The 25,537-nt window shown below is 47.9% G+C and overlaps 1 protein-coding gene across 1 annotated transcript in view; it reads right to left on the minus strand.

Annotated features, from left to right (window-relative positions):
* The window catches only part of ube3c (ubiquitin protein ligase E3C), a gene marked incomplete at its 3' end in the record, with an annotated part of 36,126 nt that overhangs the window by 5,074 nt on the left and 5,515 nt on the right, over positions 1-25,537 (minus strand). The window contains exons 11-19 of the mRNA XM_084459345.1: positions 21,286-21,372; positions 20,743-20,900; positions 19,807-20,048; positions 17,315-17,419; positions 16,461-16,548; positions 14,557-14,654; positions 13,499-13,643; positions 12,510-12,757; positions 1,569-1,781 (exon numbers count right to left, since the gene is read on the minus strand). Coding sequence (XP_084315471.1) covers positions 1,569-1,781; positions 12,510-12,757; positions 13,499-13,643; positions 14,557-14,654; positions 16,461-16,548; positions 17,315-17,419; positions 19,807-20,048; positions 20,743-20,900; positions 21,286-21,372 — 1,384 coding nt within the window. The remainder of the gene's footprint in view (positions 1-1,568; positions 1,782-12,509; positions 12,758-13,498; positions 13,644-14,556; positions 14,655-16,460; positions 16,549-17,314; positions 17,420-19,806; positions 20,049-20,742; positions 20,901-21,285; positions 21,373-25,537) is intronic.

Here is a 25,537-nt window from a genome sequence, read left to right on the forward strand (position 1 = left end):
TGTGAAAGCAGGTAGAGCGTGCGAGTACCAGAGTAGGGGGAGCGCTATTGGGGCCCGGTGCTTGGGGCTGAATTCACCGGTACGGCCGGGTTCGGGAGAGGGGCTTGTGTTCGGTACCCGATAGGGTACCGATTCAGAGTCCCAGCCCGCGGTTAGAGCCCCGGACAGCTGGCTCGTTCCATTACAATTTGCCCCAGCGTTCTTCCACCGGGCCGGTTCCTCCGCTCTGGAGCGTTCTCTAACCCTCATCCGTCACCATGGACGCTCACTGAGGGGAGGAGCTACAGTAGGGCGCAGGTCAATAATCAATTTCATCGTGACCGTTAAGAGACTTTAAGGCGCTGCTCGCTTCATAACGTCTACATTTAAGAGCCGTGTGTAAAAAAAACACCTTGGGTTAAATAAACCGTTCTTACGTGCGACGTACGGCCCTCGATTCCAGGTAAGGCACACCTCGTTGCGAGATCTGCTATCGAGCGATCGTTCTTTTTTCTCTCTCTCTATTATGTGCTAATGTCAGAGAATTATAGCCGTTATCTCGCTTGCTTTGGCCGCGGCCCCCGAGGGCAAATGCGGGGCAGTCCGCTCCCGGGTGTGTGCCTAATCTCTCGCAAATTGTCCCCCCCCACCCTCCCCCGTGGTGTTTGCCGAGGCATGTTTGCCCGCGCGGTGGGCCGCATTGTGGCCGCCGCCGTTGGGCAGCGCTGTTTGAAGAGGAGCTCGTGAGAGGAGCGAGGGCCTTGAGCAAACAGCGGCGCCCGCGGACGGGGGCGTCTGGGAGGGGTGTGTGTGTGTGTGGGGGGGGGGGCTCTTCCTCCGGGGGTTTGGGCGGCGGACCTGCCGGGGGTGGGGGGGTGCAGGGGGCGCGCACTCTCAGGCGTGTTGGGAGATGTTTGCCGGACGGCGGCCCGGACGGAACGGTCAACAGGAGAGAGCGCGTGTTTTTCCTCCGGCGGGGGCCCCGGGCGACGGAGGGGACGTGCTTTATCTCTCCCAGAGCCCCGGGGCACCGGAGCAGATACACCACGGGAAATTAATTATTAACACCCAGAGAGAGAGAGAGAGAGAGAGAGAGAGAGAGAGAGAGAGAGAGAGAGAGACAGAGACAGATACAGAGAGAGCGAGAGGGGGACCACGGAGGTGGGGTGGACAGGGGAGAACAGGTAAAGGGAGGTCAAGAAAAGTGGAGAGAGAGAGAGAGAGAGAGAGAGAGAGAGAGAGAGAGAGAGAGAGAGAGAGAGAGAAACTGACCCAAGAAGATGATCAGAGAATGAGATGAAGAGAGAGAGAGACGGAGAGAGAGAGAGAGAGAGAGAGAGAGAGAGAGGGACACTGACCCAAGAAGATGGTCAGAGAATGACATGATGGACAGGATAATAGTGGGACAGTCGCCATGAGAGGGAGACAGTGGCTCAGGTGAAACACACACACACACACACGCACACGAACACACACACACACACACACACTTCCCCTATCCATCCACACACACACTTCCCCTAGAAACCCCAGACAAACACACAGCCGACACTAAACTCCTCCCCCCTCCTCCCCCTCCCTGATCTGACCTGTGCCTCCCCCAGGTCGTTGTTGACCACGGTGAAGTTGAGGCCCAGGTCCTCCACGTCGTCCTCGTAGCTCTTGAGGAAGAGCAGGTTGCGGTACATCTCGGGGTCCAGCGAGGCCAGGTGGTGGATGTCCACGTCGGCGCTGGTCCCCAGCAGCTTGGACAGGAAGAAGCTGGCGAAGGGCAGCTCCACCAGCATGTTCTCATACAGGGACTGAGGAGGAGAGACCAGAGCTTAGATACACTGTTATATACAGGAAACGTCAGCTGTAACACCGAGGATCCTGGGAAGGGAGGTGGGGGGGGGGGGCAGCCAGGCCACACTGGACCGCCTGCTGGAGGGGATGACACACACCCAATAGTCAATATTCAGATTTTCACATGTATATACGGTAGGACGGTGCACAACGTACAGTCAAATGTTACTGCCGGGAAATGTTACTGAGGTACGAGTTGAGCTCGCGCGGCAATCGTTTACCTGTCTTATCAGCCGGATTAGCCTCCCTAATATCACCTGCCAGTGTTCGTCATGTGATAATGTGTAGCGGTGGCCAACGCAGACAGCATAGCGAGCATAGCGGACGTCTAGTTCCACTAATCTGCTTGACCTTCTGAACTGATAGGCTGTCGAGCTGAGAGAGGTGGGGTCGTTATGATAGAGGACTACACAGAGGCAACCAGGCTACAGCGAACAGACGATTAGAATAACGCTGCTTTTGCTGATGAGTCGTTCTCACTACAGACGCTACGCTAGTTCGGAAGATTCAATTAAAAACCGCTATGCGACACATTAACCGAGATTAAACCACTCGCCGTGCGCGTCCTGTGTCAAAGAATAGAGGCTGTAAAGATACTAAATCTCCTCCCATCAGCGGGGGAGCACAACAGCGGCACAGCGGGGACAATCTATTTAAAACACACAGGCCTCAAATTCACCCGTCTCAAACTTTATAAATGCCAATTCTCACCTTGACCTGAGATGCCATTAAGAACGACAGCCGGTCCAGGTGACTCATAAAACCTAAAGCTAATGTACTGGGATAGTCCGAAAAAGAGCCCGTTGGAGGCATTAAAATATACAGGCCCTTTATAAATGATTGCGCTAAAAACCCTGACCACATCAGCTAAATGGATTATAAATCTAGCGGATTTCCATAATGCATGCATCTTAAACACACACGCCCGCCGGGGGGGGGGGACATAACTCACGGCTATTTTCTAAACACAGGTTAATTGCGCAACTTTCAAACGCCGTCTATTTTTTATGCAAAATAATCCACTTAGCGCGAGCTCCCCCCGGCCGGCGACAGCCTCTCGTTTCGGACCATATGCGCCGAACGCCCCCTTGAAACCTATCAATAACACTGGTTGCCGGGAAGAGGCGGCAATAAGTATTATGGAAAAGACCTGTGGCGTGTTATTTTTTCTCTTTCTTTCTTTTTTTTTTTCAATGGCATTTTATTTATGGGTGTTTATTGCCAGAATTTGTGCCAAAATGACTGAGGCTGAGAAGAATTGATTACAGTGGCTGTGAGCCTTTTAATATAAGTGAGTGCCGTGGCAACGCAATTAAAGCAGATCGCGACGCCATCAGGGGAACAAACGCCCCGCAACATCCATTCCCAGGTGCCTTCTGTTAGCTGCCAAATAAATTCCTTAATTTACAACATTAAGAATCAATAAAAATATAATGCCTTTGAAACGCATCACTATCAATCAGGGCTTCAACCCTGCGTGCACTTCTACGGGGAACTCTTAGTCAGGGGGCGATCAATGAGCAAAGACATCACAGAGGTCGGGGAGGGGGGAGGAGGGTGCACTACGCGCTAGCAGCCTAGCACGCACCCACATACACACACACACACACACACACACACACACTCACTCACTCACTCGCTCACTCACTCGCTCACTCGCTCGCTCGCTCAATCGCTCACTCTCTCTCTCACTCTCTCTCTCACTCTAAACTTCCGTGAATAAACTTGAGTATCTCAATGTCTCAGGAGAGGGAAAGACATAAGGAGAGAGCAGAGTGATGCAGTCTTAGGGGACCAAAGGTACTAGAGACAGACACCTATGAGGGATCACATACATCTACTGCATACTACACTGTCTAGACCAGAGATCACATATATCTACTGTATACTACACACTGTCTAGAGCAGAGATCACACACATCTACTGTATACTACACACTGTCTAGAGCAGAGATCACACACATCTACTGTATACTACACACTGTCTAGACCAGATATAACATACATCTACTGTATACTACACTCTGTCTAGAGCAGAGATCACACACATCTACTGTATACTACACACTGTCTAGACCAGATATAACATACATCTACTGTATACTACACTCTCTAGACGATATCCCATATATCTACTGTCTACTATGTCTAGAGCAGAGATCACACACATCTACTGTATACTACACACTGTCTAGAGCAGAGATCACACACATCTACTGTATACTACACACTGTCTAGAGCAGAGATCACATTCATCTACTGTATACTACACACTGTCTAGAGCAGAGATCACACACATCTACTGTATACTACACTGTCTAGACCAGAGATCACACACATCTACTGCATACTACACACTGTCTAGACCAGAGATCACACACATCTACTGTCTACTACACTGTCTAGACCAGAGATCACACACATCTACTGTCTACTACACACTGTCTAGATGAGATCACACACATCTACTGTATACTACACACTGTCTAGACCAGAGATCACACACATCTACTGTATACTACACACTGTCTAGACCAGAGATCACACACATCTACTGTATACTACACACTGTCTAGACCAGAGATCACATTCATCTACTGTATACTACACACTGTCTAGATGAGATCACACACATCTACTGTATACTACACACTGTCTAGATGAGATCACACACATCTACTGTATACTACACACTGTCTAGATGAGATCACACACATCTACTGTATACTACACACTGTCTAGACCAGAGATCACACACATCTACTGTATACTACACACTGTCTAGACCAGAGATCACATACATCTACTGTATACTACACTGTCTAGGTGAGATCACATATATCTACGGTATACTACACACTGTCTAGACCAGATATAACATACATCTACTGTATACTACACTCTCTAGACGATATCCCATATATCTACTGTATACTATGTCTAGAGCAGAGATCACACACATCTACTGTATACTACACACTGTCTAGACCAGAGATCACATACATCTACTGTCTACTACACACTGTCTAGATGAGATCACACACATCTACTGTATACTACACACTGTCTAGACCAGAGATCACACACATCTACTGTATACTACACACTGTCTAGATGAGATCACACACATCTACTGTATACTACACACTGTCTAGACCAGAGATCACATACATCTACTGTATACTACACTGTCTAGGTGAGACCACATATATCTACGGTATACTACACACTGTCTAGACCAGATATAACATACATCTACTGTATACTACACTGTCTAGACGATATCCCATATATCTACTGTATACTATGTCTAGAGCAGAGATCACACACATCTACTGTATACTACACACTGTCTAGACCAGAGATCACATACATCTACTGTCTACTACACACTGTCTAGACCAGAGATCACATTCATCTACTGTATACTACACACTGTCTAGAGCAGAGATCACATACATCTACTGTATACTACACACTGTCTAGATGAGATCACACACATCTACTGTATACTACACACTGTCTAGATGAGATCACACACATCTACTGTATACTACACACTGTCTAGATGAGATCACACACATCTACTGTATACTACACACTGTCTAGACCAGATATAACATACATCTACTGTATACTACACTGTCTAGACCAGAGATCACACACATCTACTGTATACTACACTGTCTAGAGCAGAGATCACATTCATCTACTGTATACTACACACTGTCTAGATGAGATCACATATATCTACTGTATACTACACACTGTCTAGAGCAGAGATCACATTCATCTACTGTATACTACACACTGTCTAGATGAGATCACATATATCTACTGTATACTACACACTGTCTAGACCAGAGATCACATATATCTACTGTATACTACACTGTCTAGACCAGAGATCACACACATCTACTGTATACTACACACTGTCTAGACCAGATATAACATACATCTACTGTATACTACACTGTCTAGAGCAGAGATCACATATATCTACTGTATACTACACTGTCTAGACGATATCCCATTCATCTACTGTATACTACACTATCTAGATCAGAGATCACATTCATCTACTGTATACTACACTGTCTAGACCAGAGATCACACACATCTACTGTATACTACACACTGTCTAGACCAGATATAACATACATCTACTGTATACTACACTGTCTAGAGCAGAGATCACATATATCTACTGTATACTACACTGTCTAGACGATATCCCATTCATCTACTGTATACTACACTATCTAGATCAGAGATCACATACATCTACTGTATACTACACTATCTAGATCAGAGATCACATACATCTACTGTATACTACACACTGTCTAGACCAGAGATCACACACATATACTGTATACTACACTGTCTAGACCAGAGATCACACACATCTACTGTATACTACACTGTCTAGATGAGATCACATACATCTACTGTATACTACACTGTCTAGAGCAGAGATCACATACATCTACTGTATACTACACACTGTCTAGACCAGAGATCACACACATCTACTGTATACTACACTGTCTAGAGCAGAGATCACATACATCTACTGTATACTACACACTGTCTAGACCAGAGATCACACACATCTACTGTATACTACACACTGTCTAGATGAGATCACACACATCTACTGCATACTACACACTGTCTAGATGAGATCACACACATCTACTGTATACTACACTGTCTAGACCAGATATAACATACATCTACTGTATACTACACACTGTCTAGAGCAGAGATCACACACATCTACTGTATACTACACTGTCTAGATCAGAGATCACACACATCTACTGTATACTACACTGTCTAGATGAGATCACATATATCTACTGTATACTACACACTGTCTAGAGCAGAGATCACACACATCTACTGTATACTACACTGTCTAGAGCAGAGATCACACACATCTACTGTATACTACACTGTCTAGAGCAGAGATCACATATATCTACTGTATACTACACACTGTCTAGACCGGAGATCACACACATCTACTGTATACTACACACTGTCTAGACCAGATATAACATACATCTACTGTATACTACACACTGTCTAGACCAGATATAACACACATCTACTGTATACTACACTGTCTAGATGAGATCACACACATCTACTGCATACTACACACTGTCTAGACCAGATATAACATACATCTACTGTATACTACACACTGTCTAGACCAGATATAACATACATCTACTGTATACTACACTGTCTAGAGCAGAGATCACACACATCTACTGCATACTACACACTGTCTAGACCAGATATAACATACATCTACTGTATACTACACACTGTCTAGACCAGATATAACATACATCTACTGTATACTACACTGTCTAGAGCAGAGATCACACACATCTACTGTATACTACACTGTCTAGATGAGATCACATATATCTACTGTATACTACACACTGTCTAGACCGGAGATCACACACATCTACTGTATACTACACACTGTCTAGAGCAGAGATCACACACATCTACTGTATACTACACACTGTCTAGACCAGAGATCACACACATCTACTGCATACTACACACTGTCTAGAGCAGAGATCACATACATCTACTGCATACTACACACTGTCTAGACCAGAGATCACATTCATCTACTGTATACTACACACTGTCTAGAGCAGAGATCACACACATCTACTGTATACTACACTGTCTAGACCAGAGATCACATTCATCTACTGTATACTACACACTGTCTAGACCAGAGATCACACACATCTACTGCATACTACACACTGTCTAGAGCAGAGATCACATACATCTACTGCATACTACACACTGTCTAGACCAGAGATCACATTCATCTACTGTATACTACACACTGTCTAGAGCAGAGATCACACACATCTACTGTATACTACACTGTCTAGACCAGAGATCACATTCATCTACTGCATACTACACACTGTCTAGAGCAGAGATCACATACATCTACTGCATACTACACACTGTCTAGACCAGAGATCACATACATCTACTGTATACTACACACTGTCTAGAGCAGAGATCACACACATCTACTGTATACTACACACTGTCTAGATGAGATCACATATATCTACTGTATACTACACTGTCTAGACCAGATATAACATACATCTACTGTATACTACACTCTCTAGACGATATCCCATATATCTACTGTCTACTATGTCTAGAGCAGAGATCACACACATCTACTGCATACTACACTATCTAGATCAGAGATCACACACATCTACTGCATACTACACTATCTAGATCAGAGATCTCACACATCTACTGTATACTACACTATCTAGACCAGAGATCACACACATCTACTGCATACTACACACTGTCTAGATGAGATCACACACATCTACTGTATACTACACACTGTCTAGATGAGATCACACACATCTACTGTATACTACACACTGTCTAGATGAGATCACACACATCTACTGTATACTACACTATCTAGATCAGAGATCACACACATCTACTGTATACTACACACTGTCTAGATGAGATCACACACATCTACTGTATACTACACTATCTAGATCAGAGATCACACACATCTACTACTCTAGAGTCTAGACTAGATATTACAAACATCTATACTAAATTCTAGAGTCTAGAACAGAAATCCCAAGCATCTATACTACACACTCTCACAATCTATTCTAGAGTCTAGACTAGAGATTAGGGATGTTAACAGTTAATCGACTATCGATTCATTGCCGATAAGAATTTACTCGAGTAAGATTTGGTTACTCGATTAATTGCTTGTTAATGGAACAGACCTCTTTTTTAACGAACGTTATCAATGGGAGTTGTGAAATGTAATCAGGATTTAGGGTCTGACTGCACATGAGGGCGCCACGCTGTGTAGTGAAGGCTAAATTGGGATGCTGGGAAATTTCAACGACAACGGAAGAAAGACACAAAAATGAAGCGAGCAAAACGCAGTCCAGTGCGGGACGTTTTTATCAATTAATCGACTATTGTTTGTTAAGGTTAAAAGTTATCAATTAATGAAATTCCTTGACATTTGCAACCCTACTAGCGATCATTAACATATATACTCTCTACCTCTCTAGATCTAGATCTCAAACATCTATACTACACTCTAGAGTCTAGACCAGAGATTCAAACTCCCTTTCCTGGGCACGACAGAGCAGCCCAGGTTCAGCACAGGACACTGAAACATCAGCTGGTCATTGCTTTCAGCCTGCAGGCATTGCCAGTGCTTTGGGCATTCAGGTATCAGATGTGTCAGCTCTGGGCATGAGCAAAAACTAATCAAGATAGGATCAAGAACACCTGCTCTTGACTACGCCTGAGCGTTCGAACCGTAGATCCGGGAGGAAAAATACACACTCAAATGTTCCCATGGTTCTGTTTGCTGTCAATCCGACGCACGTCAACCGGGGTGGACAGGTGAGGAAGAGGAATGGCCGACTCCCATATTCAGATGTCCAATCCCATTTGGGTGAGTACCCCCCCCCCCATCCCCCCCCCAGACAGGCCACTCCCGCCTGTAATACATCACCCCCCTCAACAATGGCACCGCCTCCGACGTTAATTAACTATATTAATCTCCCGCGTCCCAGAAGGCCTAGCGTGTGCTGTGTATCGGCCGTCGTCGCCCCGGTGATGCAATCCTGATCTATAAGCATGGCCGGGATCCGGGGCAGCCGACGGTAACGGCCACTAAACAAATATCAATACACCACTCACACGCCCGCGCGCACGCCGCCTTTATGGAGAATGAAGAACTTAAGGCAGGGTTAATTGAAAGTCAAATTCAAATTAATTTCCGCCCGCAACCCCCCCCCCCCCCCAGGCCTTAATTGCCTGAACCATTAGCGGGGGGGGGGGAGTGGAAGGATGATGGCGGGGGGGGGGGGTGAGTACGCCAGCAGCTGACTGGCTATTTCTCACGGCGGGGACAGACAGACACAGGAGTGGAGGCGGGGGAGGAGGGAGGAGCAGGAGGTGGGAGGAGGGGAGGAGGAGTTATGGCCGCTCTCCCGGGTAAGTGGACGGAGCGGACCATCTCTGGGGGGGAGGGGGGGGGAGGGAGAGAGACTTAGATGCTCTTGACTGTAAAACAGATCAAAATGCTATTACCACATGCTTTGACCGCTTATTTATGTGCTGTCCTGCAACAGGGGGCCTCTGATTTAGCGGCCGGCCAAATGCGATCGCTACACAAACAAGACGCGGGGAATCATCGCCTAATGGAAGCCCTAATTGAGAGGCGACCGCTTGTCATGAGGTAATTCTTCTCCGCTTCAGATGACCCCCCCCCCCCCCCACACACCCCCGCAAACAGGAAAGCAGCATCTCGATAAACAATCACCACCACCTCCATTAAGGAAGATTTAAAAACATTAGGCTCTAATAAATAGTGTTAAGATGGGGGGAGTGAGGGGGCAGAAAAACAATGCCATCAACGGATTAGATAAGGGGGGTAATTAACTCAACCGTGTCACGTACAAGGTCTGGGTTCAAAGCCTTACCTAACGGTGCCTTGCTTTTGAATAAATGGACTGTGGTCACTTTCACAACACAATGCCTCGCATCAGAGCTCTAACCTAACATTTTTCACTAGGAGCACATGTGCTCCTAAATGAAAAAATTTAGGAGCACAGAAAGAAATTTAGGAGCGCAACGGAAAATTTGAAATAACACATTTTTATTAGCAACACACACCTACACGCCTACTGCCAACAACAACAATAAACAATAATAACCTGCTCACCATAGGAGCTCTCATCCTCTCCTACTATACTATTCCCACACACTTCATCAGGTGCATTGGTCCTAATGAAGACTATAGCCTACTATTCCCACACACTTCATCAGGTGCATTGGTCCTAATGAAGACTATAGCCTACTATTCCCACACACTTCATCAGGTGCATTGGTCCTAATGAAAACTATACTATTCCCACACACTTCATCAGGTGCATTGGTCCTAATGAAGACTATACTATTCCTACACACTTCATCATGTGCATTGGTCCTAATGAAGACTAAACTATTCCTACACACTTCATCATGTTCATTGGTCCTAATGAACACTATGGCCCAATCCCAATACCCCCCCTTAGCCCTAGCCCTTGGCTCTACCCCTACATTTTGCGCGTTCACGCGTAGGGTAGTGTCCCATGCCTTTTAGCTTCTAGGGCTAGGGAGCATATTGAGGGCTAGTGGACGTTCAAACAGTCCTCCAAAACAAGGGTTTTCAGATGCTGACTTGAAACAGAGGGGTAGATGAAAATTCACACACAATGCTTTGCGAACTTAGGCAGGGATATGAAACATAGCTGCTGGTGCCGTGAAATAACGTGGGAAGAAAGCCCAATATCTTCGCAAATAATCTTTTTTTTTTTTTTTTAGTCCGTGGAAAAGCTTAGTTTAATGTAGATGCGAAAGGAACATGTCATTGGATCGTTATGACACGCATTTCAGGAAAACGCTTTTTACGATGTCGGCATTTCATTGGGTTTTGATGTGGATAGTTTTGAAGTTACTGGTAGGCTACGGTGCAATGTTGAATCTAATCGAATCAATAGAACTTTGTGTAAACAAAGATTTTTGAGTGACAGTTGATTCGACTCCCCCCGGGCCTCACCGAATTCCTCTCTCTCCTTGGTTCCACTTTGCCTGGCAAAATACGATTGAATGGGCTTCATTTTCTTCATTTTGTTAACGTTACTGACAGGGGCATTCGGCGTCTGCAGTCGTTTTTGAGTGAGGGCAGCTGAGCTGTCATCGCGCGTCATCACGAGGGTTCTGCGCGTTGCAGGTTACAGTCGTGGGACTTGTAATAAAAAATAAAATAAAAAAGTTGTGGGACTTGTTTTGTATACGGGTGCGCGAAACTTTGACTAGTTTGATCCAATTTGCATGGATTTATTTTAGGTAAAAAATGTGAGTGAAATAGTTGAAAACAGTACTCGCACAGTGTGCTCCTAAATTATTTTTTCTGATCGCACAAAACTATTTTTAGTCGCAAATGTGAGTAAAATGGTCGCACCTTAGAGCCCTGCCTCGCATCACTTGCTTTTCATAAAGGAAAGCCAAACACTTCCGTCGGATATGGAGTCATGTCCAAATATTTCAGCTAATGAGCTGGCTTCTCAGACAAGAGATTACACCTAGGCCCAGACTAAAATGGAGATTTATCAATTGAAATGGCCACAGTCCTAGACTGCTTAATCTGCGTCCAGAACAGCGGTCCAGTGACTCTCTGGTGAAACACACTGGTGGTGACCTCAGATCAATCCCAGGTGACCTGTGGAGGTCTGGGGTGAAAGGTCAGAAGGCTAACCGAGGTACTCGCTCATAATGTCCTAGTCATAAACTGTCTGAATGGACAGCCTTGACATTGACTGGACTGCACTGCCCCAGCTACACACTAATATCGATAAGACGCATCGATCTGTATCGACTTCTTCAAATAACCTCAAATTCACCTCGGGGCGCTGTGACTCATCTCCATCCCAGAATGCATCTGAGAAGAAGTTCACATACATTCTCTCCCCTCGGGCGCTCTCCTCCAACGTTCCTCCGAGAGGAACGCGAGGACAGTTCCGCCCTAGTCTGGCGATCTAGCGATGACGACCTCTCACCTTTCCCAGGATGCGTCCCAGGAAGTAGTAGTGCCTGGCGAAGGCGTCGCCCACCAGCATCTGCGCCGTGGGGCTGGGGTACAGCAGGCTCTCGTTGGTGGTCTTGAAGAAGCCCTGGTTGGGGTTGAAGCCGGCGATGAGCAGCTCGTTGAGGAACTCCCGGAAGATTCCGCCGCCGTCGATGCCCGCCTCGTCCAGGCCGTGGGAGTTGAGCAGGTGCACCCGGATCCTCTTCTTCAGGTCCGGCTCTGGGGCGCCGGGGGGTAGAGTAGACCGGCGTTAGGTTCACGAGACGCCGCACGCCGTCCCAGACAACTAGCTGTAACCGTTGTGTAAATCCGATATAGTACCCGATAGATTCACTGATTCTCTGCGCTCCGTCTTAGGGTCAGCGTAGTCTACGGAGAGTCAGAGGTAAGTATGAATTCATGCCGACAGGTTGTAGCGATGTGTACTCATGTTATAACCAAAAGGTCGGTTTGCAGTGTATCAAAACACCCATCGATTTTTTTTCTCTCAATGCTTTTCCCACATCTTGCTAGGAGGCATGTGCCTTGACCTGCGAAATATTCAAATCCAACCGCATAGAAGAGGTCATGTTTCAGCATAATTAATGCGAGGTGATAAATCACTGTGGCTATAATTTATAAAGACACATAAATGATATAGATCACGTCTCTAGACCTGCGAGTCAGGTCTCATACTACTCTTTTTAATCATATTGCACCCCCCCTCCCCACCCACCCGAGCTCTTTCACATTCAAACACATAATAAGGTGACTTAAAATAATTGATTTCCTGCTTTTATACAGTCCCTTATAATAATCCTGATTGCTATTATGTTTCACCCAAAGTCAATAGTCTGGACTTGAAGAGAAAAGAAAAGCAAATATTCAAATCCAACCACATGGAAGAGGTCATGGAAGAGGTCATGGAAGAGGTCATGGAGGAGGTCAGAAAAGCAGCACCCTTCGCCGGCGGTGACCTACCGTTTTCCGGCGAGAGTTTGTCATAGGCGTCCTCGTAGATGTAGTTGCGTCTGATGATGACGTTGATGCCGTCCTGCATCTGGTAGTCCCCCTGCCAGTCATTCTGCATGTCCCGCTTGTCTGCCAGGAGCAGCCTCTGGAAGATCTGAGGGACAGAGACCAGGAGACACCACGCCTTAGAAGAGACAGAGACCAGGAGACACCACGCCTTAGAAGAGAGAGACCAGGAGACACCACGCCTTAGAAGAGACAGAGACCAGGAGACACCACGCCTTAGAAGAGACAGAGACCAGGAGACACCACGCCTTAGAAGAGACAGAGACCAGGAGACACCACGCCTTAGAAGAGACAGAGACCAGGAGACACCACGCCTTAGAAGAGACAGAGACCAGGAGACACCACGCCTTAGAAGAGACAGAGACCAGGAGACACCACGCCTTAGAAGAGACAGAGACCAGGAGACACCACGCCTTAGAAGAGACAGAGACCAGGAGACACCACGCCTTAGAAGAGACAGAGACCAGGAGACACCACGCCTTAGAAGAGACAGAGACCAGGAGACACCACGCCTTAGAAGAGACAGAGACCAGGAGACACCACGCCTTAGAAGAGACAGAGACCAGGAGACACCACGCCTTAGAAGAGACAGAGACCAGGAGACACCACGCCTTAGAAGAGACAGAGACCAGGAGACACAACTACTGGACATCTTCAGTGATCACACATACACACTCCTTATAACCAACTACTGTATATAGGACATATTCAGTGATCACACATTTGATTTCTGCAATCTACCCACCAGATCTATTGTTTAGATAATAATAATAATAATAACAATAACAACAATAATAACAATAATAGTAATAATGACCATAATAATAATAATAATAATAATAATATAAAAGAACAATTGCCATGTATTTTTCATTTTGTGGTGTGTTTAAAGTTAAGCATGTCACATGCACAAAGCATATAGTGTAACAAACAGATAATGGTCGGATGTCAATAGTTAGTTTACTGGGGGGTGGATTGGGATGGGGGGGGGGGGGGGTTACCTTGACTCTCTCCTCGAAGGGCACCACGAAGGGCAGCTCGGTCAGGATGGCCAGGTGGCGCTCCTCGGACACAGAGAGCTGGGGGGGCTCCAGCCCGACTACGCACAGGGAAACACAAACGGCCATGTTGGCTCCTAATGCTTTTAACAGCCAATCTCTTCACCCGTCCACTCACCCTCACCTAATCAATGATGCCATTCGTCTAACACTATCTTAGCACTCATCCGTCAAGGTGTCCCTCTATCCCTCCTTCTCCAACCTTAATTCACTCTTCCAGTCATCTGTCCATCTCGGGGCAACCAGATGCAGGTAACATGTCCTGTAGGTTTCCATGGCCAGTGTGTGTGTGTGTGTGTGTGTGTGTGAGGAAGAACAGGGGCGATATCTTCTTGCTGACACAGCACTAGCTGGTCAATGTACAACCAGTCGAACAAGAGCCCCGCGCTCATGACAGCTGAGTAGAGACCAGGCCTGCGTGGCTCACTGCCCTCACTGCTGCTAACGCCTTCTCTGACCGCTGCCCTACCCTGCATCTGGACTACCACCCTACTGCCCCTGGACTACCACCCTACTGCCCTCACGGTCACCTCACTGCCTGCATTCGGTCCGCTTGACCGCTACACACTGACGCACACTGCATCAGCCTTAGCTGGACTGAGCCCTATGGAACACCATTGGGGGGGGGGGGGTATAAAAACAGACTAGAACCACACACGCATGCGGGATCATGAAAAAACAAAACGACTATACGCCAAAGACAATGAAGTGGTTCTGCCATCAAAGACCCTCCCCCCCGATCTGTTAATACACACTTTTAATGAACTCAAACTGTTGAGCTGCCCACACACCTGCCCGGCAACGTCCATAAAGGAGGCGCTTGTTTTGCATTACACATCACACTTAGTAAAAAAAATTTTTTAAAAAGCAGCAAAAAACATAATGCGAAAAAACCGCAGAGCTCGCAATTCTCTCACTCACACGCGCACACACGCACACACGCACACACAATTATTCTGCTCAATTAGTCAGTCTGAGCTGCATTTCCCCCACATCAGGTTTCCATCTTTGAGGGTGAAATACGACCTCGGCGGTCGGTCAATACGTTGACCATTCATCACAAGGGGGGGGCAGGGGTGTGTGTGTGTGGGGGGGGCTGTCCATTTAAGGAAATGAAACGAGGGCTGGACAAACACACACATTGTCCATATGTGGCTGATCTCATCGCTACTTTCACACTAATTGAATTTATCCCGTATGTAGCAGGGGGCTGGTTGTAGCGGCGTTAGCGGCAGCATTAGGCCGATCATACACACATTGTTATCTGCTTGTTTTCACGCCGTCTCCAAATGAGGCGTGAGATACCCTGGCGTTGCCCTCCGCCCCCCCCCCCCCTCTCTCTCTCTCACCCACGGCTTCTAGGGGAAAGACAGCATGGCCGTGTACTGCTAACATAAGACCTCTCCTTATCCAGCACTATGAGACACTTCTACTATAATCTGTACTATAATCTGTACTATAATCTATGTATAATCTATGTATAATCTGTACCGTCTGGGGCACCGTTCCTAGAAGCCTTGTTTGTCCTGACTAACTCCACTCAGTATTATTGTGTGAGTGACAGTAGTCTGACTCACAGGATGTAGGTTTTGGGAATAAGTCTCTCATTGGGGGATTCAATCCCCCGACGCTACTTTGCAAGGGCGCCGTAGGGAGAAAAAAAAAAAAATCTTGCACTGACAACGACAATTGTGATAGGTTTAGAGCATTCTGTCCAAGAATGACCCCTCCAGCGCTGCTGAAGTGTAGAGATACCCTAGGTCCGGCTACGCAGGACTAGAGCGACAGCTGCTTCGGTCTCTGCCTCCTGTCGCCAGAGAGACCGCTCACGGGCGCGCTGCTCCTACCGTCCAGTGTAGACTGCAGCGGGCCGATGCGTCCCATTCTCCGCGCCCTCCACACGTGTCTGGACGACGGCACGTACAGCTGGGTGACCTGGCGGGGAGAGGGCGGGGCTTACGGAACGCGTTATATACGCTCATTATATACGCTACATAGACAGCGCAGTATGAGCTACACACACATTTGATATATGTAGATTCTGGTGAGGTGTTGAACAGTCGATGGTCAGAGAGGAAAGTATAGATGCCGGAACTGAACTGTAGATCAAATTCAACATTTATTTAGTATAACAGCATAAGGATCTGGGTCAAAACAGAGAAACGCTTTGGCATTCAACGTTCCCTGATCAGACAACATGGTGTTCAGTTCGTCCGGCTTTCTAGTCGGTGGTCTGTACCTATATACAGTTTCAGATCAATCTAGAGAGAGTCTAGAGTTCTCTCCAACTATGACCTTATACACCAGTGAGCAGTGAGCTTCTTATGGATGAACACTTGATCTCCTCCAGACACCAACTAAGGAATGGATATGTTCTTGTGTTGAAAATAGCTAAGGCACTTGAGACAAAAAAAACTCTTATCAACATTTCTACTCTGACATTCCTCAATGTGGAACTTTCATATGTGATTTCGACCTGTGCATCCATTTTTGTAGAGTGAGGTTACTCAACATGGGAACTCTGACCCGCCTGGTTTGTATTCCCTCGGTCTCTCCTCGCAGCCTGGCCCGTATCCCCACGGTCTCTCCTCACAGGGATGTCAGTGGCGCCTTTTTTAGCAGGACAGTGAAGCCGACAGAACGACGGGGTGTGTGAGTGAAACACAGCGGTCTGGTACCGGACGAGGCGGAGAGCCCATACCTTGTCTGCTCTGATGTTGACCTCTTCGGAGAGCCAGTGACCCGAGGGGCAGAAGGGCCGCCTGATATCGCGAGCCTTCACCATCTTCACCAGATTGGTGATGACCTGTGAAATAGATCGCGCCAAAGGTCAGAGGTCACGCTGCGCTCCGCCGCCAAGTCTCCCCCCCCCGTATCAAACCGTCGCTCTCGCATGCTTCCCGTTCTAATGCACGTTTTAATTGCGGCCGCAGCGGAGGTAGATAAACAAGAGCGATCGGACAAGACGTTTCGCCTTCTCTTAAAAAAGCAATTTGAGAGTTCAGCCATTAGTGTGCCATTTATAGGTAGTATAGAAGAAAAACGACTGCCGGTCCTTTCTCAATGTCCAGCCTGTTAATTACCCAGCAGTCTGCTGGCATCAGCTGTCTCACAGCAGGGGGCCAGAGATGAAGCGTTCGTGGAGGATGATGATTGTACTTCCTGGCTGTTCGATGACTTCTCGAGGTCCCGGGGAAGGTTTGTGGCGTTCGGTTCGACGGCCTGCTGGTCGGTCATGTTTGTGAATGCAATGCATGCTGGGAAGTTTTTTTTTTTTAAAGGTTATATCTGGAGCTTACAGCTCAAGATGACACTCAATAGAGGACTGCGCTGTAAAAACCCAATGTCTGAAGTCTCCTCCACCTTTCAATAACCCCTTCACAGTCATTCTACTCATTCGCTTTCGAGGTGATTCTGCCTCATATCAAGGTTCAGTCTGGTGAATTTCCATAAGCCGACCGACGGGCGCGACTGTTTGAGTGGAAATGTTCTCCTTTAAGCACGTCATTTTCATAGGGGCGCGATCAATCCAGGATATGGTAATAATGGCGAGTGCAAAACGCTGTAAGAGGCGCGGGCGATGGCTTCGGCGCGAGCCTAGCCCCTGACTCGGGGAATGAATAAGCATTCCTTAATTAGCCCATCGGGTTAAGTGCAAGCCTTAATGGGCCTTTCCCAAACTCCGGCGTGACATCCGTCTCCAAACATGGCCAAGAAGAAAGCTCCATTAGCAATATTAATACAAGCTTAGTTGATCATTTTCATTCAATTAACTTCTTTCAATTAAATAGATAGCTCGACAATGGAGGTGATAAAAGATAGAGGGGGGGGTGGACGGCCGGCGACACGAACCCAACATTAGCGTGTTGGGGGGGGGGGGGGGGGGGGCAGGAGGGCAGCAGCGCCGAACCGACTGTAAATCGCCATCGTCCAATTTGGAAAATGCATCCCCCCCCCCCGCACCACCACACACAGCTCCTTTAATGGGGTTGTTTTAGCTGACGGGAGGTGTTTGCGCCCCGCCCCCCCCCCCCCTGCCGCCGCCCCCTTCCGCCCAATGAGCCGCGTCCGCTTTCGGGAGGTTCCTGCGGCGGTCGTGTTCGCCAGACACCTCTGTTCACGTTCAGACCCCCCCCGTCGAAGACCGAGGGAACGAAGAGCACGCTCACCTGATTAACATATCTAGGGAAAAGGAGAGAGGGAGAGAGAGAGAGAGAGAGAGAGACAGAGGGACAGAGAGAGAGAGAGAGAGGGAGAGAGGCAGAGAGAGAGACAGAGAGAGAGACAGAGAGAGAGACAGAGAGAGAGACAGAGAGAGAGAGAGAGACAGAGAGAGAGAGAGACAGAGAGAGACAGAGAGAGAAGGGGGGGTGGATGAGAGGGCAATAGAGGTAACCAGCAGGAGGATTTTGGGAAGAGAGGAGGGAGATAGAGGAACGGAAAAGAGAGAGAGAGAGAGGGAGATAGAGGAAGGGAAAAAAAGAGAGAGAGAGAGAAAGAGAGAGAAGGAGAGGGGAGAGCTAATGAGAATGAACCTAATGTTATTATCTGCCTCGTTTCCTTTCAGTAAATAGCCCGTGAGCGTCCTCAGCGTCTCAGCGTTGTCCTGGTCATCCATGCGTGGCCAGTTCCTCCTCAATCACCCCACGCTTAGCTGGACACACAGCAGCAGGGGAACTATCACGTACCTGCTTACTGATTAACAGTGATGTTCTAATGCTGAAATGCCAATAATATTAAGAGGAAAAGCCTTATATGTGTGTGTGTGTGTGTGTGTGTGTGTGTGTGTGTGTGTGTGTGTGTGTGTGTGTGTGTGTGTGTGTGTGTGTGTGTGTGTGAGAGAGAGAGAGAGTGTTCACATTTCTTCATGTATGTGTGTGTGTGTGTGTGTGTGTGTGTGTGTGTGTGTGTGCGTATGCCTGCATGTACAGCGTATGCCATCCTGCCCGCGCGTGCGTGTGTGTGTGTGAGAGAAAGAGTCTGTTCAAATTTCTTCATAAGTGTGTGTGTGTATGTGTGTGTGTGTTTATGTGTGTGTGCGGTGTGGGTGTGCATATGCCCACATGTACAGCGTACGCCATCCTGCCTGTGCGTGTGTGTGCGTGCGTGTCTGTGTGTGCGTGTGTGAGTGTGTGTCTGCATGTGCGTGCGTGCGTGCGTGTGCGTGTGTGTGTGCGTGTGTGCGCGCCTCACCTTGAAGAGCTGGACCCAGCGCTTCTGCTCCGCCTGGATGCGCTGCTGGACAGCGCTGTTGGTCTTGACCCCCACGCTGCGGAAGGCCGCCATGTACTCCTGCCGGTGCTCCGTCTTGGTCTCGGGGTACGCAAGCTTGATGATGCCCAGACAGGCGTCCCTCAGGCAGCGAGACAGGGTCACTAGCTCGGCCAGCGTGAAGGGCATCATGGATGACTGGCTCTGACCCGTCATTAGTGTCCCTTTTTTAGTCACAGAGAAAAACACAGGCCTCGGTATCGCATTGTAATGCTGGGCAGTGATGGTCAAGCTAGCTGGCTAGCCAGGGGCTAGCGTCTCCCGCCTAGGGCTAGCGAAAATCAGTAGTGAATAAAGAACATAATAAATCTTTCGTATGTATATTTTATATAATGTATTTTGTCATATGTACATGATTCGGGTGTCATAAATGCTTGTGAAATGCTTAGTCGCGCCGCAACACGGGTCTCGAACCTACGACCTTGAGATTAACGGCCCTATTTTCGTGCAGGGGCTAAGTGCCGAGGGCTACTCTGAAGAATTTTGGAAATTGAGAGCTCGGTGCGTCTTCATTGCACACCAAACTCGGCAGAGGCAAGAAATATTAAGTTTTTGCGAAGGACAAACTCAGCCCTTAGCACTTAGCCCCCGGCACGAAATGGGCCCTTAGGAGTCTAACCGACAGAGTGAGCCGGGCAGCGTCCGGTAAGTACCGTACTGGTGAATGCCAAAATGTGTGTACTGAAAACGCTTTTGGAGTGGCAATTTGGCATTGTGAAAAACACAGAAGGTTCAAACTGATGGTGCAATCTCATTTAGCCAGATGAGTCACAGTGAGTCATCATAATACTAGTTTTGGCCGTTTGTGTAATTTAGGAGGGAGACGGGGGGGCTTGGGCGCTTGGGCTAGCGGGCTACCTTCCGTGGGGTAGCCGAAGAACTCGCTGTCGTGCACGGAGATGAGCGAGTGGCTGAACAGGGAGCTGAAGAGATAGAAGAGCGGGATGATGCGGTCCGAGTCGTCCAGAGACATGGGGGCGCCTCGCGAGATCACCTGCAGCAGCGGAACCATGGAGCTGGGGGACGAGGAGGAGGGGGAAGAGCTAGGGTGAGACACGCACGGACAGACAAGACACACAAGCTGTGTTCGGAATCGCTCCCTCGTTCCCTCACTCCCTATTCCCTATATAGGGTTCACCATGTAGTGAACTACCTAGGGAACGGAGAAAATGTAGGGTACATGCACTGTTCCCTGGAAATCAAGGTGAATTGTGGGTAATAAACAGTGGACTATATAGGGAATGAACATTCCGTGGAGAATTCTGACACTACAAACAAAATGGCTGACGCCCCATAGAGTGCACTATATAGTGAATAGGGAGCGATTCCAAACACAGCTACAGACGCCTCAGGTTTTTGTTTTTTTAGGCCAATCCCTGAGCGAGCTCTCAGAGCACTCACCCTGTGATCATTTTGGTGGTCATGGATGTGATCAGGTACCAGATGTGTCTCAGGAAACGCGCGTTGAACGCTAACGTGTACAGCAGCCTGGGAGGGGACGAAAGAAAGAAACAGATTAACAAAAAAAACAACACCGCTGATTTACATAAAGCACTTAACCCAATCTCAATCCCAAATCTTTACACCGGTGCCTATAACTGTGGATGTAATGCTCTCTGCCTTGTCGCCCTCTAAGCAGACAGTTAACTTTGCACTATTAACCAGAGGACACACATAAAAAGGTAAAAATAAAAAATAAAATATAAAGCTTTTGCCCCTCAGGAATTTCTTGGCCTTTCTCTCTCCCCCTTTATTCCTTGTGCGCGACGAAAAAAAGATTAAACGAGCCATTAAGCTTTATTTAGGCGAGGCCCCCTCCATTAGTAAACTAGTGGCTGGTGAGGAGCCCCCCCCCCGGGTCATAAACAGGCTCCCGGTTTCCTGCTGGAGCCCCATTTAAGTTAATGACGAGTGGGACGAGAGACAATAGAGGAGAGAGAGAGGCCTGGCCCTCGCCGTGACCCCCGGACCGCCATCATGCTTCCACACTCTGGCTGAGTGACATAATCACACTGGAGGAGGAGGAGGGGGGGGGGGGGGGACTCTGTAGCCCGACCGGCCATGTCACCGGGGTGTGAAAGCGGTCCTTTGTTCCGGGTGTGTTTGCGTTTGTCTGTGTGTGTGTGTGTGGCCCGAGTGTGTTAGAGAGTGACCGTGTGTGAGTGTGTAAAAAAGAGACAGTGCGTGAGTGTGTGTGTGTCCCTTTGTCGTTCCTTCCAGGTTGTGTGTGCACGTCTTTTTCACACCGGGGGGGTGGGGGGGGGTTAACGACAGGTAACACTAACGCTGCAATTAAGCTAAAAAAGCAAAATAACCCCCCTCGCATATAATGGGCCTCTGTCTAAAGAGAGACAGTATGGGCACCTATAAGGATGCCTGCCCCTTTAATAGGGGCATCTCATTTGATTCCCACAGCGGGGGGGAGCAAAGGTCACTGAGGAGAAACAGGAAGGGAAGTGGATAGAATCTCACATAAACACACACTCCGACAACACACTCCGACAACACACTCCGACAACACACTCCCCCCACCCCCCACCCCCTCCACAATCATTCTGAAGTCCCGAAAATGAAAATTAGTTTTCATGGATAAGTCCTGGGTGACTGATACCCTTTTGTCACAAGTTTGAGAAATGGTTTCTGCCAAGTCCCTCGCCATCTGCCAGCGGAGTGGAGTGGAGTAGTGGCGGCGGCGTTGGGGGCCTGGCGGGAGGAGGAGGAGGAGGAGGGTGGGAGGGAGGAGGAGGAGGAGGAGGGAGGGAGGGAGGGAGGAGGAGGAGGGAGAAAGGAAGGGAGGAGGAGGGTGGGAGGGAGGAGGAGGAGGAGGGAGATAGGGAGGGAGGAGGAGGAGGAGGAGGGGTGGGGGGGAGGGGGAGGTGGAGGAGGAGGAGGAGGAGGAGGAAGAGGAAGAGGAGGAGAAAGAGGAGGAGAAAGAGGAGGAGGAGGAGGGCTCCGGGGTCCCTTTAGGGTGCCACCGAGGGCCGTTTGATTGAAATGGGAAACAAAGCAGTAAAATGGCAGCTGACACGGTGATGTAGGGCCTGCCAGGAACCAGCGCGCCACTTCAATCACGGAATGAAGCGCCAATAAACACGGACGAGGGCATCAGAAGAGGCGCTGTGTGTGTGTGTGTGTGTGTGTGTGTGTGTACTGTATGTGTAACGATAAAAGCGACCTTGATGAATCACACTCAGATCATTTTATTTGGGAGTAATGAAAGAATATGTTAAATGCATTTCCGCAGAAAAAATCTGCATACACTTGCTACTGTGTACGTTCACTTATTGAGCATGACAACAGCTACCAGCTGTGTGTGGTGCCTCATCCAGCCATGGGCATACAGGGAATAGTTATGCTACATATGAGCCTAAGACAACTGGTGAAACGCATGCCATTTTCACCTAAGTATAAGGACAATTTAAACAAGACTGGCCTGAAGTCAGGGTGAAAGTGTTTTGAACTCTGTGGCTTGTCCACTTTACCCCCCCCCGAGTGTCAACATCTCACGTAAATTTCACAACCTCCACGACCTCTCCAAAACAACGGCACTGAGCCAGAGACCGCGATTAGCGACCGACCCCTACTTTGGCTAAAGATAAACACAATCAAAGTGAAGTTTCACACAAACACCAAACACTAAACAATTAAAGAGACATTACACCCTATTACCAAGCCCAGAGACAAAGAGGGTTGATAAGACCAATTAGCAAACAAATCAAAACCAGATCAATTAAGGCTAGATGCTAGCTCCGGGTTGAACTCTGAAAAGCATGCAGAGAGAAAGAGAGAGAGAGAGAGAGAGAGAGAGAGAGAGAGAGAGAGAGAGAGAGAGAGAGAGAGACAGAGAGAGAGACCCTTCTGGTGAGAGACACTGTACATATTTATTAAAGGCATTGCGCTGGCCATCTCCACCAGGGCCAACTGGGCAGCCTCTCTGTTTTAAAACCAATAAATCAGGGGCAAGGATGCAATTTGCTCCCCTTAGCCTCTTGTAAAGCTATCCCGTCCACTCCTGCACTAATTCATCTTCCTCAGTGAGCTAATTATTTTGTACAGATATCCGATAATGATGGAGGACGAGGGCCGGGATTTATGGTAAAAGCGGGCGGACTGAGGAAGCTGTAAAAACCAAGGGGAGAGGAAAAATACTTAAGGAGGAGGATTCCATTCCATCTGGTGATTTGGTGAGCGAATGAAAGATCCTTGGGCCAGACTACCTGATGGCAGGCAGGGTATTCTGGGGTAAATAGCAGGCTCAAGGTAACCCGAGGTACTGTGCTCTTTACTTCACCTGAGTTACACCAGGTACGTCATTGAGAACAACCTCACTGCTCCAGCCCCTCACTCTCATATACTTACACCCCCCCCCCCCCCCCTCACACACACTAGGGTTGTCGTCCCCGACTCCGCGGAATTTTGCGAGTCGAATCAGATTCGCCTGTTCAAACCAGTGATTCGACGATTCGTTCCTCCTTTTTCCCCCCAGTTGGGCTGAGGGAGACCGCAGGAGGCGGGACAGCTGTCAAACTAACTCAAACTCGCAGGCAGCACAATAAAGACGTCTGTTTTTCTTGTTTGAGTCATCTAGCACACATTGTCACTCTATTTCAGATGCCCCCATGTTTTTATGCAGTTTCCCAATTCCCATAGCCTACATTAGTAAGTAAGTAAATAAACCTTTATTTATAAAGCACATTTTACACGACAGCAGTCGACCAAAGTGCTGAACAGTAGTAAAAAAACATTAGGGTTGAGTGATTTGTCTTCTCAGCTGCACATTTGAAAGCGTGTGTGAATAGGCTCATGCGTTGGGCAGCAGTCAACAAGGAAATGTTTTAGCTGTCACTGAAGCATTTTTCGCAGACATTAGAGCTCAATCTGTCTATGGGATAAACTTTTTTTTTTTCCAGCGGATATCTTAGTTAATACAAGAAGATCTAGGAAAGCAGTTTTGTCTTGTGATATTCCGTTTGGGAAATGCTTGTGATTGGCTGGAGGGGAGAGGGGTTCCCTTCCTTCTTTCCTCTGCTACATCAGTCTTAAGTCTCCTTTTACTGCAAGACAAATAGCTACGGTAATATCCTAGCTCTGAAACGAATGATTGGCCTGTCCTGTATAAATCACAAGGTGGTGGTCTTAGCCCACCAGCGCATCTTGACAGTGGAGCAAAAAAAACGACCTCTCAACTTAATCTCATTCGATTTAAGGGTCTCCGACTAATGATTCGACTCGCCGACTTTCAGGGGGCAGACCGCTCCCACTCTCTCTCTCACACACACACACACACACACACACACACACACACACACACACACACACACACACACACACAGTCAACTTTTGGCGACATTGCATTGACTTACATTCATTCCATATACCCTAATCATAACCCCAAAAACCTAACAGGGGACACCAATTTCGTCTCCAATTTGACATGCCATCCCCAATCAACTGGTTTCATGTCCAACATGTGTCCCCAAATGTGGCCTATATCAGGAAGACACACCAAGCTAACAGGTAGGCTCCCAATTAGTCTCCAGTAATAATTAACCAGGAGAGAGGAGGGGGGGGGGGGGGGGGGCTGTGTACCGTGAAGCCGTCGGGAGCCTCCTCAGTCAGCCACGGCCGCTCCTGTACCCCCCCTCTCTGTCTC

This window comes from Borostomias antarcticus, assembly GCF_949987555.1.
Source record: "Borostomias antarcticus genome assembly, chromosome: 2".
NCBI classification, from domain to species: Eukaryota; Metazoa; Chordata; class Actinopteri; order Stomiiformes; family Stomiidae; genus Borostomias; species Borostomias antarcticus.